The sequence below is a fragment of the Mobula hypostoma genome, chromosome 1 (assembly GCF_963921235.1).
Source record: "Mobula hypostoma chromosome 1, sMobHyp1.1, whole genome shotgun sequence".
Classification (NCBI taxonomy): domain Eukaryota; kingdom Metazoa; phylum Chordata; class Chondrichthyes; order Myliobatiformes; family Myliobatidae; genus Mobula; species Mobula hypostoma.
This window is the reverse complement of record NC_086097.1, coordinates 256263964-256279102: the sequence shown is the minus strand read 5'-3', so window position 1 is coordinate 256279102 and position 15139 is coordinate 256263964. Positions and strand designations below refer to the sequence as shown.

The window sequence follows — 15139 nt, the reverse complement described above, 5'->3', positions numbered from 1 at the left end:
GGCAAATGGAATGTTAGCCTTCCTTTCTAGAGAGATTGAAATTAAAAGCAGGGAGGTTATGCTGCAACTGTACAGGGTTCTGGTGAGGCTGCATCTGGAGAAATGCATACAGTTCTGTTCTCCTTACTTGAGGAAGGGTATACTGGCTTTGGAGACAATGCAGAGGAGGTACAGCAGGTTAATTCCAGAGATGAGAGGATTGGATTATGAGGAGAGATTGAGTTGCCTGGGACTGGACTCTGGAATTCGAAAAATGAGAGGAGATCTTATAGAAATACAAAATGATGAAAGGAGTAGATAAGATAGAGGCAGGAAAGTTGTTTCCACTGGTAGGTGAGACTAGAAAAAAGGGACCTAGCCTCAAGATTTGTGGGAGTAAATTTAGGACGGAGCTGAGGAGGAACTGTTTTTCCCAAAGAGTGATGAATTTGTGGAATTCTCTGCCCAAAGAAGTAGTGGAGGATACCTCAGTAAATATATTTAAGAGAAGATTGAAGAGATTTTTGCATTGTAGTGGAATTAAGGGTTATGGGGGAAAAGGCAGGAAGGTGGAGATGAATCCATGGTCAGATCAGCCAAGATCTTATTGAATGGTGGAGCAGGCTCGATAGGCCACATGCCCTACTCCTATTTCTTATGTTCCCCATTTGCCCCGATGTTTCAATCTCCCTCATCATTTTAATTAGTGAACAATGGAATCTTTAATCAGCGAAAGGGAGTCAAACATTGACTCACCCCCCCCACCTCTGCAGCCTCCTCACCACAAGACTCGTGCTTGCTGCCTCCCAGAATCCTCTAGGAGACTGCAAAGCTCTGGATCACCCAGACTATCTCTAAACTGCAAATCACAGGCTCCAACGTTCCAGAAACACATTCAAGATGAAAGCCAGATGTAAAAAATATAGAAGAGGTGTAATAAATAGTTTTGAGGTCTATCCAGATGATGTAGACAGTGGGAGCAGGCATCATCTTGACTGGATATATGCGCTACTGGGGAGGTGATGGTAGCAGATCCGAGAGCAACATTTCACAGGCATTTAGATAGGCACATGAACAGACAGGGAATGGAGGGACTGTGGGTCCTGTGTAGGCAGTGGGCTGAAGGACCTATTGAAGTGCCATGCTGTTTTCTGATTGTTCTTCTCTCTCCTTCAGATACAATTTACTTCCATTTGCCTCCAAGGAGTGGGAATGAAAAGACAGTTTATGGTGTTTCCTGCTACCGCCAGATCGATGCCAAGGTCTGTTTTCCTTAATGAAAATATAACTAATGATTTGTTTTGACAGCTGGTTTGCAAACTGTGTACAGGGAAAAGGCTAACTTGTCTAAAGCTTCAGCAGTCAATAGCATGTAATTTGTGATTTTTTCTGGAGTTATTGTCTGTAACTTTAACCAGCAACCAATCTGGACATCGGAAGTTTGGAGAGGAGGGGACAACAATCAGGTCACTGCCCAAGGATAAAAAGGCAGCAGCTGGTCGCGGCAGCAGCAGTGCTTTGACCAGCGACCAATTGGCGTTTGGGATTGATTAGTAAGATTAAATTAAAGGAATGCAGCGGCTGTCGTCAGAATGGACATAGTCAGAGTGGCGATCTTGAGACTTCAGCTCTTTGAGGCTTCATCGAAGAGAGGCTTCAGTCAGGGAAAGCAAATGAAAGAAATGCTCCTTTTTCCCCTTTATATATGCTCAGCTCGGACAGTAGAAATGTCAGGCAGGATAGTGAAATGCTTGTCTTACGGGATGTAGGAAGGCAGGGAGATCGCCACTGTCCCTGATCACTACAACTGTGAGAAGTGCATCCAACTGCAGCTTCGAACAAAGCGTGTTAAGGAGTTGGAGCTGGAACTGGATGAACTCCAGGTCATTCAGGAGGCTGAAGGGGTGATAGAGAGGACACGTGGAGAGATAGTTACACCCAAGGTGAGGATGTAGGAAACTGGGTGACAGTCAGGAATGGGAAAGTGCAGAGTACACCTGTGACCATCCCCCGCAACAACAGGTGCATTACTTTGGATACTGCCGGAGGAGATGAAATAACAGAGGAAAGTCATAGTGATCAGTTCTCTGGCACTGAGTCTGCACCTGAACTGGAGGGGCACTAAAATCCTAGTGGGAAGATTTGTTAATGCTGCCCAGTGGGGTTAAACTAGAGTTGCAGGGGGATGGGAACCAGAGTGCTGGAACAGATAGTGGAGAGGATGTGGAGACAGACGTTGGTAAAACCTCAGGCAAAGTTATGAATCAGAAGGTTGAGCATGGTCCAGCTAGTGCCCTGAGCTGCATATATTTCAATGCAAGGAGTATTGTAGGAAAGGCAGATGGTAGTGCTAAAGATGCAGTAGCTGGTTTACAAACAGAGGCAGTGCAGTGATGAGAGGCTGATGATAGGGCAAAATTGCAATAGGATGAATTACAATGTAAAAAGCAGACAAAATCAAAAAGTGTGAAGATTGGCAGGTATGATGTTGGAGGCATCACTAATCATGGCTGAAAGAGTATAGAAGAGCACCTAATAAGTTAGGGGTGTATACGGTGGAGATGCTGGCAGTGTTGGTTGCGTTGCGATGGGTGGAGAAAGCTAGACAGTCAAAGTGTTGATATGCTCAGATTCATCCTCAGTTCTAGCAAGTTTAAGATCTTTTCACTTTAACAGTCGGCAAGATGTATTTTATGAAGTCCTTCAGTCAGTCACAAGAATTGCAAATCAGGGAGGTCAGGTAAAATTTCTATGGGTTCCAGCACATGTAGGGGTGAAGGGGAATGAGAGGGTGGATGAGTTGGCAAAGAGGGCGTTAAAGAAAGAAAATATAGAAATGCACATTAGTATCAGTAAAGCAAAGGTTAAGTGTGTAATCTGGGAAAAAATCAACCAGATGTGGCAAGAAAGATGGGACAGGGAGGGGAAAGGGAGGCATTTATATCAAATACAAAAGAGTGTTGCAGGTACTAGGGTAGGTAGTGGATACAGAAGAGAGGAAACTGTGGACTAGGTTAAGGCGGGGGCACTGTGCATTAAACAAAACATTGAAAATGATAGGGAAACACCAGACAGGATTGTGTGAGGAATGTCAGGAAGAGGAGTCAGTAGAACATGTAGTTCTAAGTTGCAGGAAGTATGGGATACAGAGAGATGATGAGAATTAAGCTAAGGGAGTTGGGGGTGCAGGAATTCACATTAAAAGGGTTGCTGGGTATGGGTGAGAGTGCACAGGTCAGGGTACTTTTAGCTTTCTTAAGAGATACAGGGGTTTTTTATAGGATATGATGGATAAGCAGGAATAGGGTACTCGGATGGTCAGAAATGGGAGGATAAAGTGTAGGTTAGGGTATGTGTGTGTGTGTGATTGGGTGAAGGGATTTAGAATGTAAGTCTATCGTACACTCTGGAGCAGAAGATGGCGGTAATGCACCATTAAGCTGGGTACCAACCGCCATAAAACAAGAAGGAGAGTATAGCTGGGAGCTTAATATCCAAGGATACACATTATATCGAAAGGATAGGGATGAAGACAGAGGGGGTGTTGTTGCTCTATTGGTAAAAAATGAAGTAAAATCAATATAGAGAGGTGACATAGGGTTGGAAGGTGTAGAATCATTCTGGATAGATCAAAGGAACTGCAAGGGTAAAAAGGCCCAGATGGGAGTTGTATACAGACCCCAAAACAGTAGTAAGGATGTGGCCTACAAATTACAATGGGAGATAGAAAATGCATGCCAAATGGGCAATGTTACAATAGTCATTGGGGGGGGGGGGTCTTAAGTATGCAGGTAGATTGGGAAAATCAGGTTGGTGATGGATTCCAGAAGGGGGAAACTTCTATAATGCTTATGAGACGGCTTTTTAGAGCAGCTTGTGGTTGAGCTCACTATTCTGGATTGGGTGTTGTGCAATATATCAGAATTCATTCAAGAGCTTAAGGCAAAATAACCCTGAGGGGCAAGTAATTATACTATGATCAAATTCACCCTGAAATTTGCGAAGGAGAAGCTGAAGTCAGATGTATCAGTATTACAGTAGAGTAAAGGGAATTACAAAGGCATGAGAGAGGAGTTGGCCAGAATTGATTGGAGAAGAGCAGAAGGGGTGACAGCAGAGCAGTAATAGCTGGAACTTCTGGATGCAATTTGGAAAGCACAAGATGTATACATCCCAAAGAGGAAGAAGTATTGTAAAGGAAAGAAGATACAACTGTGGCTAACAAGAGGTCAAAGTCAAAGAGAGGGCGTACAGTAGAGAAAAAATTAATGGGAAGTTAGAGGATTTGGAAGCTTTTAAAAACAAACAGAAAGTAACTAAAAAGTCATTAAGAAGGTAACGATGCAATACAAAAGTAAGCTAGCCAGTAATATTAAACAAGATACCAAAAGTTTCTTCAGAGTCCTTTTACTAGGTGTAGGCTCCAAGTCAGGCTGTGGGTCTACCTGCACCTCTTGTCCCAGGGGCAGCAGGTGGTTCCGACGGAGAATCTAGAAACATAGAAAACCTACAGCATAATACAGGCCCTTCAGCCCACAAAGCTGTGCCGAATATGTCCTTACTTTAGAAATTACCTAGGGTTGCCTATAGCCCTCTATTTTCCTAAGCTCCATGTCCCTATCCAGGAGTCTCTTAAAAGACCCTATCGTATCTGTCTCCATCACTGTCACCAGCAGCCCATTCCATGCACTCACCACTCTGCGTTTAAAAAATACTTACCCCGTCATCTCCTCTGTACCTACTTCCAAGCACCTTAAAACTATGCCCTCTTATGCTAGCCATTTCAGACTTGGGAAAAAGCCTCTGACTATCCACATGATCGATGCCTCTCATCATCTTATACACCTCTATCAGGTCACCTCTCATCCTCCAAGATCCTTAGAACTCGGCTCTAAGGAGAAAAGGCCGAGTTCACTCAACCTATTATCTTAAGGTATGCTCCCCATTCCAGGCAACATCCTTGTAAATCTCCTCTGCACCCTTCCTATGGTTTCCACATCCTTCCTGTAGTGAGGCGACCAGAACTGAGCACAGTACTCCAAGTGGGGTCTGACCAGGGTCCTATGTTCCTGCGACATTACCTCTCGGCTCCTAAACTCAATCCCATGATTGATGAAGGCCAATCCACCATATGCTTTCTTAATCACAGAGTCAACCTGCGCAGCAGGTTTGAGTGTCCTATGGATTTGGACTCCCAAGATCCCTCTGATCCTCCACACTCCCAAGAGTCTTACCATTAATACTATATTCTGCCATCATATTTGATCTACCAAAATGAACCACCTCACACTTATCTGGGTTGAACTCCATCTGTCACTTCTCAGCCCAGTTTTGCATCCTATCAATGTCCCACTGTAACCTCTGACAGCCCTCCACACTATCCACAACACCCGCAACCTTTGTATCATCAGCAAATTTACTAACCCACCCTCCACTTCCTTATCCAGGTCATTTATAAAAATCACGAAGAGTAGGGGTCCCAGAACAGATGCCTGAGGCACACCACTGGTCACCGACCTCCATGCAGAATATGACCCATCTACAACCACTCCTTGCCTTCTGTGGGCAAGCCAGTTCTGGATCCACAAAGCAATGTCCTCTTGGATACCATGCCTCCTTACTTTCTCAATAAGCCTTGCATTTGGTTCCTTATCAAATGCCTTGCTGAAATCCATATACACTACATCTACTGCTCTCCCTTCATCTACGTGATTAGTCACATCCTCAAAAAATTCAATCAGGCTCATGAGGCACAACCTGCCTTTGACAAAGCCATGCTGACTATTCCTAATCATATTATGCCTCTCCAAATGTTCATTAATCTTGCCTCTCAGGATCTTCTCCATCAACTTACCAACCACTGAAGTAAGATTCACTGGTCTATAATCTCCTGGGCTATCTCTACTCCTTTTCTTGTATAAGGGAACAACATCTGCAACCCTCCAATCCTCTGGAACCTCTCCCGTCCCCATTGATGATGCTAAGATCATCGCCAGAGGCTCAGCAATCTCCTCTTATGCCTCCCACAGTAGCCTGGGGTACCTCTCCAGTCCCGGTGACTTATCCAACTTTGCAAACATGAGGAATTCTGCAGATGCTGGAAATTGAAGCAACACACATCAAAGTTGCTGGTGAACGCAGCAGGCCAGGCAGCATCTCAAGGAAGAGGTACAGTTGACGTTTCAGGCCTTGAGGGGTCTCGGCCTGAAACATCGACTGTACCTCTTCCTAGAGATGCTGCCTGGCCTGCTGCGTTCACCAGCAACTTTGATATGTGTTACTTATCCAACTTATTGCTTTCCAAAAGCTCCAGCACATCATCTTTCTTAATATCTACATGCTCATGCTTTTCAGACCACTGTAAGTTTCCCTACAATCGCCAAGATCCTTTTTTAGATTATGAAGACACGCAGTCCTCTTTTATTGTCATTTAGTAATGCATGCATTAAGAAATGATACAATATTTCATCTGGTGTGATATCACAAAACAGGACAGACCAAGACTGAAAAAACTTACAAAATCACATAATTATAAGATACAGTTACAACAGTGCAACAATACCATAACTTGATGAAGAACAGTCCATGAGCACAGTAAAAAGTTCAAAGTCTCTCAAATACTGAATAGTGAATACTGAAGCAAAGTATTCATTAAGTACCTCTGCTATCTCCTCCAGTTCCACACACAGTTTTCCACTGTCACACTTGATTGATCCTATTCTCTCACATCTTATCTTCACATACTTATAGAATGCCTTGGGGTTTTCCTTAATCCTGTTGGCCAAGGCTTGGTTCTTCAGCTTCAACCGAGGCCACTCTTTCAGTAGTAGGAGCACGGAGGCGTACTTCGCCTTCTCCACCTGAGCACAAGTTGGTGGATCGTTGGGCAGCCACGCCCTATGTGGTGAAGAGCCAGATGCCGAATCTCCCTGTTTACCGGTGAGATCCGAGGATGGGAAGGGGTCTGTCAAGGTACTCCATCGGAACCACCTGTTGCCTCTGGGTCAAGAGGTGCAGGTAGACCGAGAGCCCAAATGGGAATTTATGGCTAGTACGAGGACTCTGCGAGGGCGCGGGGCGAGGGAAGATCCTGCTGCGAGAGAAACGGGGCCGGACCCCACCCCGAAAGGGGATACGTCATCGGAAGATGATGATTCGGACGTGTGGCACCTGTTTTCATTCGCTGACTCCCCGGTGCCGGAAGAAGAGGCTCCTGGCCCTTCCCCCAGTGAGTTAGGGGAGAGGAGGGAAGGTGTTACAGAGAGGCTTTGTGGAAAAAGCCGCAGAATAAACGGTGTAAAGACAGTAAGGTAGAAGGGCTGAAATGTTGTACCTCAATGCAAGAAGCATCAGGAACAAAGGTGATGAACTGAGAACTTGGATACATACATGGAATTATGATGTAGTGGCCATTACAGAGACTTGGCTGGCACCAGGGCAGGAATGGATTCTCAATATTCCTGGATTTCAGTGCTTTAAAAGGGATAGAGAGGGCGGAAAAAGGGGAGGAGGGGTGGCATTACTGGTCAGGGATACTATTACAGCTACAGAGAGGGTGGGTAATGTAGCAGTATCCTCTTTTGAGTCAATATGGGTGGAAGTCAGGAACAGGAAGGGAGCAGTTACTCTATTGGGGGTAATCTATAGCCCCCTGGTAGCAGCAGAGATTAGAGGAGCAGATTGGGAGGCAGATTTTGGAAAGGTGCAAAAATAACAGGGTTGTTATCATGAGTGACTTTAACTTCCCTAATATTGATTGGCACCTGATTAGTTCCAAGGGTTTAGATGGGGCAGAGTTTGTTAAGTGTGTCCAGGATGGATTCCTGTCACAGTATGTGGACAGGCCGACCAGGGGGAATGCCATACTAGATCTAGTACTAGGTAATGAACCGGGTCAGGTCACCGATCTCTCAGTGGGTGAGCATCTGGGGGACAGTGACCACTGCTCCCTGGCCTTTAGCATTATCATGGAAAAGGATAGAATCAGAGAGGACAGGAAAATTTTTAATTGGGGAAGGGAAAATTATGAGGCTATAAGGCTAGAACTTGCGGGTGTGAATTGGGATGATGCTTTTGCAGGGAAATGTACTATGGACATGTGGTCGATGTTTAGAGATCTCTTGCGGGATGTTAGGGATAAATTTGTCCCGATGAGGAAGATAAAGAATGGTAGGGTGAAGGAACCATGGGTGACAAGTGAGGTGGAAAATCTAGTCAGGTGGAAGAAGGCAGCATACATGAGGTTTAGGAAGCAAGGATCAGATGGGTCTATTGAGGAATATAGGGGAGCAAGAAAGGAGCTTAAGAAGGGGCTGAGAAGAGCAAGAAGGGGGCATGAGAAGGCCTTGGCGAGTAGGGTAAAGGAAAACCCCAAGGCATTCTTCAATTATGTGAAGAAAAAAAGGATGACACGAGTGAAGGTAGGACCGATTAAAGATAAAGGTGGGAAGATTGAAAAGTATTGAATACTGAAAGGACTTGATAAAGTAAATGTGGAGAGTCTAAGAGTAGAGGATAGAACTTTAGAATAGAGGGGCATCCTTTCAGAACAGAGATGAGGAGGTATTTCTTAACCAGAGAGTGGTGAATCTATGGAATTCTTTGCCACAGGCAATTGTGGCATCTTATGGTTTTATGGTCTTTACGTATATCAAAGGCAGAAGTTGATAAATTTTTGATTGTTCACAGCATTAAGGGATATGGGGAGAAGGCAGGATTATGGGGCTGAGAAGAAAATTTGATCAGCCATGATAAAATAGTGGAGCAGACTCGATGGACCAAATTCTGCTGCTATATCTTATGGTCTTATGATCCCAAATTGTAATAGCATCATGCCAAGCAGTATGCCTATGTGGCGCCCAGTCGTGTGTTGATATAGGATAGTCAGCATGACTTTGCATGGGAGATCATGTATCCTGTAACTCCCTGAGCTCACTCTGCTGGATCTCATTACCCTTCCTGCCTGTCCGGTGTACTGATGTAGACCACAAATTTTGGCTTGATTCAAGACATCTCTTACCCTGGCATTTAGGAAGCAACATATCATCTGGAGTCTCATTCTTGTCCACATAATCTTTTGTCTGCTCTGTTAATGAGTAAGTCCTTTATAACTACCGCAGTCCTCTAACACCTTCTCTTTCTTAATAAATAAAGGCATCTGTTAGTCTTACGAGACCATGGATCTGCACCTGGAAAGTCTTCACTCTTTCGCAGGCCTGGGCAAGGTTGTATGGAAGACCAGCAGTTGCCCATGCTGCAAGTCTCCCCTCTCCACAACACCATTGTTGTCCAAGGGAAGGGCGTTAGGACCCATACAGCTTGACACCAGTGTCGTCGCAGAGCAATGTGTGATTAAGTGCCTTGCTCAAGGACACAACACATTTTCTCGGCTGGGGCTCGAACTCATGACCTTCAGGTTGCTAGTCCAATGCCTTAACCACTTGGCCACGTGCCCACACATTCTCTTCCTTATCATCTACATTAGTGGTCACTAACCCTTTTAAGTCCAAGATGCCCTACCTCGACCTTAGTGAAAGGCAAGATCTACCTACTAAATCGTTTACAGAAAAAACAGCTCAGATTGTACTGCCAATTTGAGGTCTTTTATTTGGGCTAATTGTATTTGAATTACACAAAGTACTTTTGTCAAACTTTCAAATTAATTCAAACAAAAAAACACTGTAACTAGCATATCTTTCTTTAAGAATATTACAATACTTCACACCTTTAATTCTAAGTTTCATTATTTAATTTTATTTCAACACGAAAAATAAATGAATAAAAATTGACTATTGCACTCAGTGTGATGACTGGGGCTGAATACTTATTGCTCGTTCCCTGAAATTTGGCTCATAACTACAGGCAGCTAGTCTGAGACAGTCTGTGAGGTGTCTGTCAGTAGGACAGCTCTTGTACTTAGATTTAATAATTTTTCATCTGTGAAAATGCAATTTCACATTGGTAAGTTGACCCAAAGTAGGCACTGACTTTTAGTGCTATAAAACCAACGCGCACACTGCGCATTGCTGGGTCCCCATCAGTAGTAATTGCCACCAGTTTATGAATGGGGTTGTCATTTTCACGGATATATTTTTTAAACTCATTGTAAGTATCCTCACCTCTCACTCTCTCCTTTAATTGCAAAAGAGTGAGGAAGTCCACCTTTGTTGTAAAATCCTGGAAAGCCATTCTGACAAATACAACCAGCTGAGCTGTTTGCATTACATCCAGGGATTCATCGAATTGTAGTGAAAAATATCCACGTCCTCTGACGGTGACTCTACCCTCCTTGTCACTGTTGCAGGGCCAAGCAGTATATTATGTATTGCGGTTGTGATGTCGTTTTCATTTTTAAAGTCATTAAGAACAGTCTCTGCGGCAATGGCCATTGCTTCCTTGAATAAATCGCCATCTGTATTCCCCTCCTCAACCACCCCATTCCCTGTCCTTCTCCCCGTAACGTTTGATGCGGTGTCCAGTCAAGAACCTACCAAGCTTTGCCTTAAGTACACCCAATGACCTGGCCTTCACAGCTGCCTGTTGGTAATAGATTCCACAAATTCACCACTGTCTGGCTAAGGATATTTTTCCCATCTCTGTTTTAAATGGATGCCTTTCTATCCTGAGGCTGTGCCCTTTTGTCCTAGATTCCCTCCATGGGAAACATCCTTTCCTCTTCCACTCTGTCTAGATCTTTCAACATTTGAAAGGTTTCAATGAGATCCCCCACCCCACCCATCCTAAATTTCAGATCCAGGGCCATCAAACATTCCTCATATGGTAACCCTTTCATTCCTGGAATCATCCTTGTGAACCACCTCTGAACCCTCTCTAATGCCAACACATCTTTTCTAAGATGAGGAGCCCAAAACTGTTCACTGTACTCAAGGTGAGGCCTCACTCGTGCCTTCTAAAGGCTCGGCATCACATTCCTGCTCTTGTATTCAAGCCCTCTTGAAATGAATGCTAACATTGCACTTGCCTTCCTCACCATTGACTCTACCTGCAAGTTACCCTTTACGGTGTTCGGCACAAGGACTCCCAAGTCCCTTTGCATCTCCAATTTTGGATTTAAATATAGTTTACACATTTATTTCTACTACCGAAGCGCAGACCATGCATTTCCAACATTGTATTTCATTTGCCACTTTCTTGCCTATTCTCCTAATCTATCTAAGTCCTTCCGCAGCCTACCTGTTTCCTCAACACTACCTTCCCCTCCACCAGTCTTCATATCAATTGTAAACTTGGCAACAAAACCATCTACTTGGTAGTGTTCTCCTTGGAAGAGAAAAAATGAAGATAAATATTTCCCATTTGCGAAAGACTGAAAACCAGAAGTTGCAGAAAGCAGTGCTTTGCAGTAGAAACGAAAGTGATGAGAGAAATGTATTTTTATAATGCTGTGTATGATATAAAATGAATATAAATTTAATCTTGGTGTTCAAAGCAAACTAAGTACTCAAAGGAAATAAACAAACATGGAGATAGAGTGGAGATGGGAGTGTTTATTTTTCAATGGAACCGAACAGTCTCCATAGATTTGTTTGCTGCCAGTCACGTTGTAACTGTGAGCCTATTCTTTCAAAGTCCATTGTACAGCTAGTGGAGAAATGATCTTGAATCAATGATTTACCAAGTTATTTTTGCACATTCTAATGTAGACCTGATGTTTTTCTTCCATTGACATGATTCATTTTATTTCTTTGTCAAGCCATGATAAACTAGTCCTTGTTTCTGAAAGGTCTCTAATCTTATTTTAATTCCAGATCCTGAAGGTTCGTCAAGCAGATGTCACAAGAGAAACCGTCCAAAAGAGTGTCTGTGTGCTCAGTAGGCTGGTAATTCACTACTTTTTTTCAATACACTTCAAATGCATCTTATTTAATAAAATAAATATAAAATTTTGGGAAGCAATGGGGAGAAAATGCCATTTCTTTGAACATTTTGTTCGATGTCTGGCTTGAAAGTAATAATGAACCCTTTAAGATATTCAGCAGATTTAATTTTATTTTTCCATTTATATTTTTTATAACTTTTCTGTTGCAGTCCATTGAATGAAATGGTAGCTTGCTTATGAGCCTCTACTGGGAAGCAATTCTTATCTAATGAAAAGGATTTGTTACAGTTGCTCAGAAGCAAACAAAAAACAGTAGATCTTTAGAAATAGATTCAGAATTAGGGTTGCCCATGGATTGTAGAGAAAGCATTCTGCCTGGAATTCAGTGATAAGTGGTGTTCTGCAGGGATCTGTTCGGGGATCCTGTTCTTTGTGATTTTTATTGAACACTTCTATGAGAAAATGGAAGACCTGGTTAATAAGTCTGCAGATAACATGTCGATAGTGTAGGAGGTTGTCATGCAATGGTATAGAAACAGGATGCAGAGCTGGGCTGAGAAGTGGCCAATGAAGTTCAACGTGAAAACATGTGAAGTGATTTACTTTGGAAAGCTGAATTGTGTTGGCCTTCTACTGTATCTCCTTTGTCGACACTGCTTGTAATTTCCTTAAAAAATTGCAGTAGGTTAGTCAGGTAGGATTTCCATTTCAGGAAACCATGCTGGTGTTGGCATATCTTGTCATGCGCCTCCAGGTATTCTGTAATCTCATCCCTGACAGTCGATTCCAACAATTTCCCAACCACTCATGTCAGGCTAACAAGCCTATAGTTTCCTTTCTGCTGCCTTTCACCCTTCTTTAATAGCAGAGTAACATTTGCTATTTTCCAGTCATTCGGTACAATGTCAGAATGTATCGATTCTTGAAAGATCATTGTTAATGCCTCTGCAATCTCTCCAGCTACTTCCTTCAGAACCCAAGGGTGCATCCCACCAGGTCCAGAAGATTTATCCACCTTGAGACCATTAGGCTTCCTGAGCACCTTCTCAGTCGTAATTTTCACTGCACATACTTAACTTCGCTAAAACTCTTGAATATCCAGTATATTGCAGATGTCTTCCACTGTGAAGACTGGTGCAAAATACACATTCAGTTCCTCTCCAGTCTCTGCATCTCTCATTACAATATCTCCAGCGTCATTTTCTGTTGGTCCTATATCTACCCTCAACTCTCTTTTACCCTTGAAATACTTTAAAAAAAAGCTTTTAGTATCTTCTTTGATATTAGTCATCAGCTTTCTCTTATAATTCATCTTTTTCTTTCCTAATGACTTGCTTAGTTTCCTTCTGAAAATATTTAAAAGCTTCCCAATCCTCTATCTTCCCACTAGCTTTGGCTTCCTAGTGTGCCCTCTCTTTTGCTTTTACTTTGGCTCTGACTTCATTTATCAGCCATTCGAAAATTTCTTCTTATTTGGAATATATTTGTCTTGCGCTTCCTTCATTTTTCGCAGAACTCCAGCCATTACTGCTCTGCTGTCCCTCCTGCTAGAGTTCCTTTCCATTCAACCTTGGCCAGTTTCCCTCTCATGCCATTGTAATTTTCTTTATTCCACTGTGTCACGTGTCCAGCAACAATGGATATGAAATTGAGTAAGGTTTTATAAACAAACAACTATATTTATTAACCTCTACTCAAAACATAGAGAAGTAATCAAACTAGCTTAACCGGAAGTTAACCATTATGCGGCTATCTCGAACAAACAGTCAAACTTAAAAGTACTTCTAAAAGGGGTAAATTCAAACACGGTCTTAAAGTGGTAAATTCAAAATTCCAAGTGATTTTTTGCAGTCTTTAAGGAGAGACTTTACTGCAGCAACAATTCCTCAGAAGAAAATAATGAATCTGTCAATTACAGTCGAGCGATGCCTTGTCCAAAGGAATCACACCTAATATAAAGTCATAAAGTAATTGACCTTTTCTTTTGGGAGGGTGGACACTGCACAAACCGTCCTGACCTTGCAGGGGTGTAACTCAAATGTTCATGCCACAATTTCCCGGAGGATTCTGATTCCAAACAGTCGATCACTTCCGAAACTCTGAACGTCATTAACTTTACCCAATCTTTTGGGTTCTCGTATTTTGGTAAGGTATTCACTCTCCAATACTAGGCTGTAAAGGTAAAACAAAGGTGCAACAAACAAAAACTGGCATTGATTGGTGAAACTGCCGGCAACAACGTGTTTGCACCTTGAAATAGAAAATAAAAAAAACTGCGTCACACTTTGGCGGGCTTCCTTAAATACCATAGGGAACATGCCATCACGTGACATAACATCACGCCACCGTCATGAGACAATTTCATCCTCCCACTCACAAGACCATTACTTCATCCCTCTGTCCCATGATCAAACTGTGGGCATGTAACACCTCTCCCCAAAAAGGGAAAATTTTGGTCTATCATGAGCAAAATTTTAACAACTATTTACAAAAAATATACAAATGTATAAAATCTACAACGTACATAATATACATAGAATTATCATACAGCATCTTACAAACTAATATACAGTCGGAGTGTTACAAATATTAAAATTCCACTCAAAGAAAAACATTGTAAATTCAACATATGGGACAGACAGTTGGCAATCACATTATCTTTGCCTTTAATATGAGTTATCAAAATATTATACTCCTGTAACATCAAACTCCCAATTCCGTAGCTTTCTATTTTTGTTTTTCATCATACTCAAAAATACTAATGGATTATGATCGGTGTAAACTATGAGTGGTTTCTGAGTTGCACCAACATACACATCAAAATGTTGTAAAGCCAAAACAAGAGATAATAATTCCTTTTCTATGGTTGAATAATTTCTTTGATGCTCAGTAAATTTCTTAGAAAAGTAAGCTACCTGACGATCAACCTCATCACCATCATCCCTTTGGAGTAACACTGCTCCTGCAGCCTCATCACTGGCGTCCACAACTAACGAAAATGTTTTTTTGAAGTCAGGTGACCTGAGCACAGGTTGATGACATAGCATAGTTTTCAATTTATCAAATGCCCCCTGACAAAGCACTGTCCACACAAACTTTTCACCCTTCTTCAAGAGGTTAGTTAATGGAAGGGCAATGTCAGCAAAATTCTTACAAAATTTTTGGAAATATCCTACCATTCCCAAGAATCTTCTGAAAGTCGTTTTACCAGTTGGAGTGGGTACCTCTAAAATTCCCTGAACTTTTACCTGAACAGGGGCTAATCTACCTTGACCCACAACATATCCAAGGTAGGTCACAGTGGCGTGACCAAATTCACTT

The 15139-nt window shown here is 42.5% G+C and overlaps 1 protein-coding gene across 2 annotated transcripts in view; it reads left to right on the top strand.

The window, feature by feature from the left end:
• Positions 1–15139, top strand: part of avl9 (AVL9 homolog (S. cerevisiase)) — a 319342-nt gene that overhangs the window by 41275 nt on the left and 262928 nt on the right. For both annotated transcript variants that reach the window (XR_010020391.1, XM_063067522.1), the window contains exons 3-4: positions 1156–1241; positions 11748–11819. Coding sequence is in view for 1 of the 2 variants with exons in the window: in XM_063067522.1 (XP_062923592.1) it covers positions 1156–1241; positions 11748–11819 (158 nt within the window). In the remaining variant the exon portion in view is untranslated. The remainder of the gene's footprint in view (positions 1–1155; positions 1242–11747; positions 11820–15139) is intronic.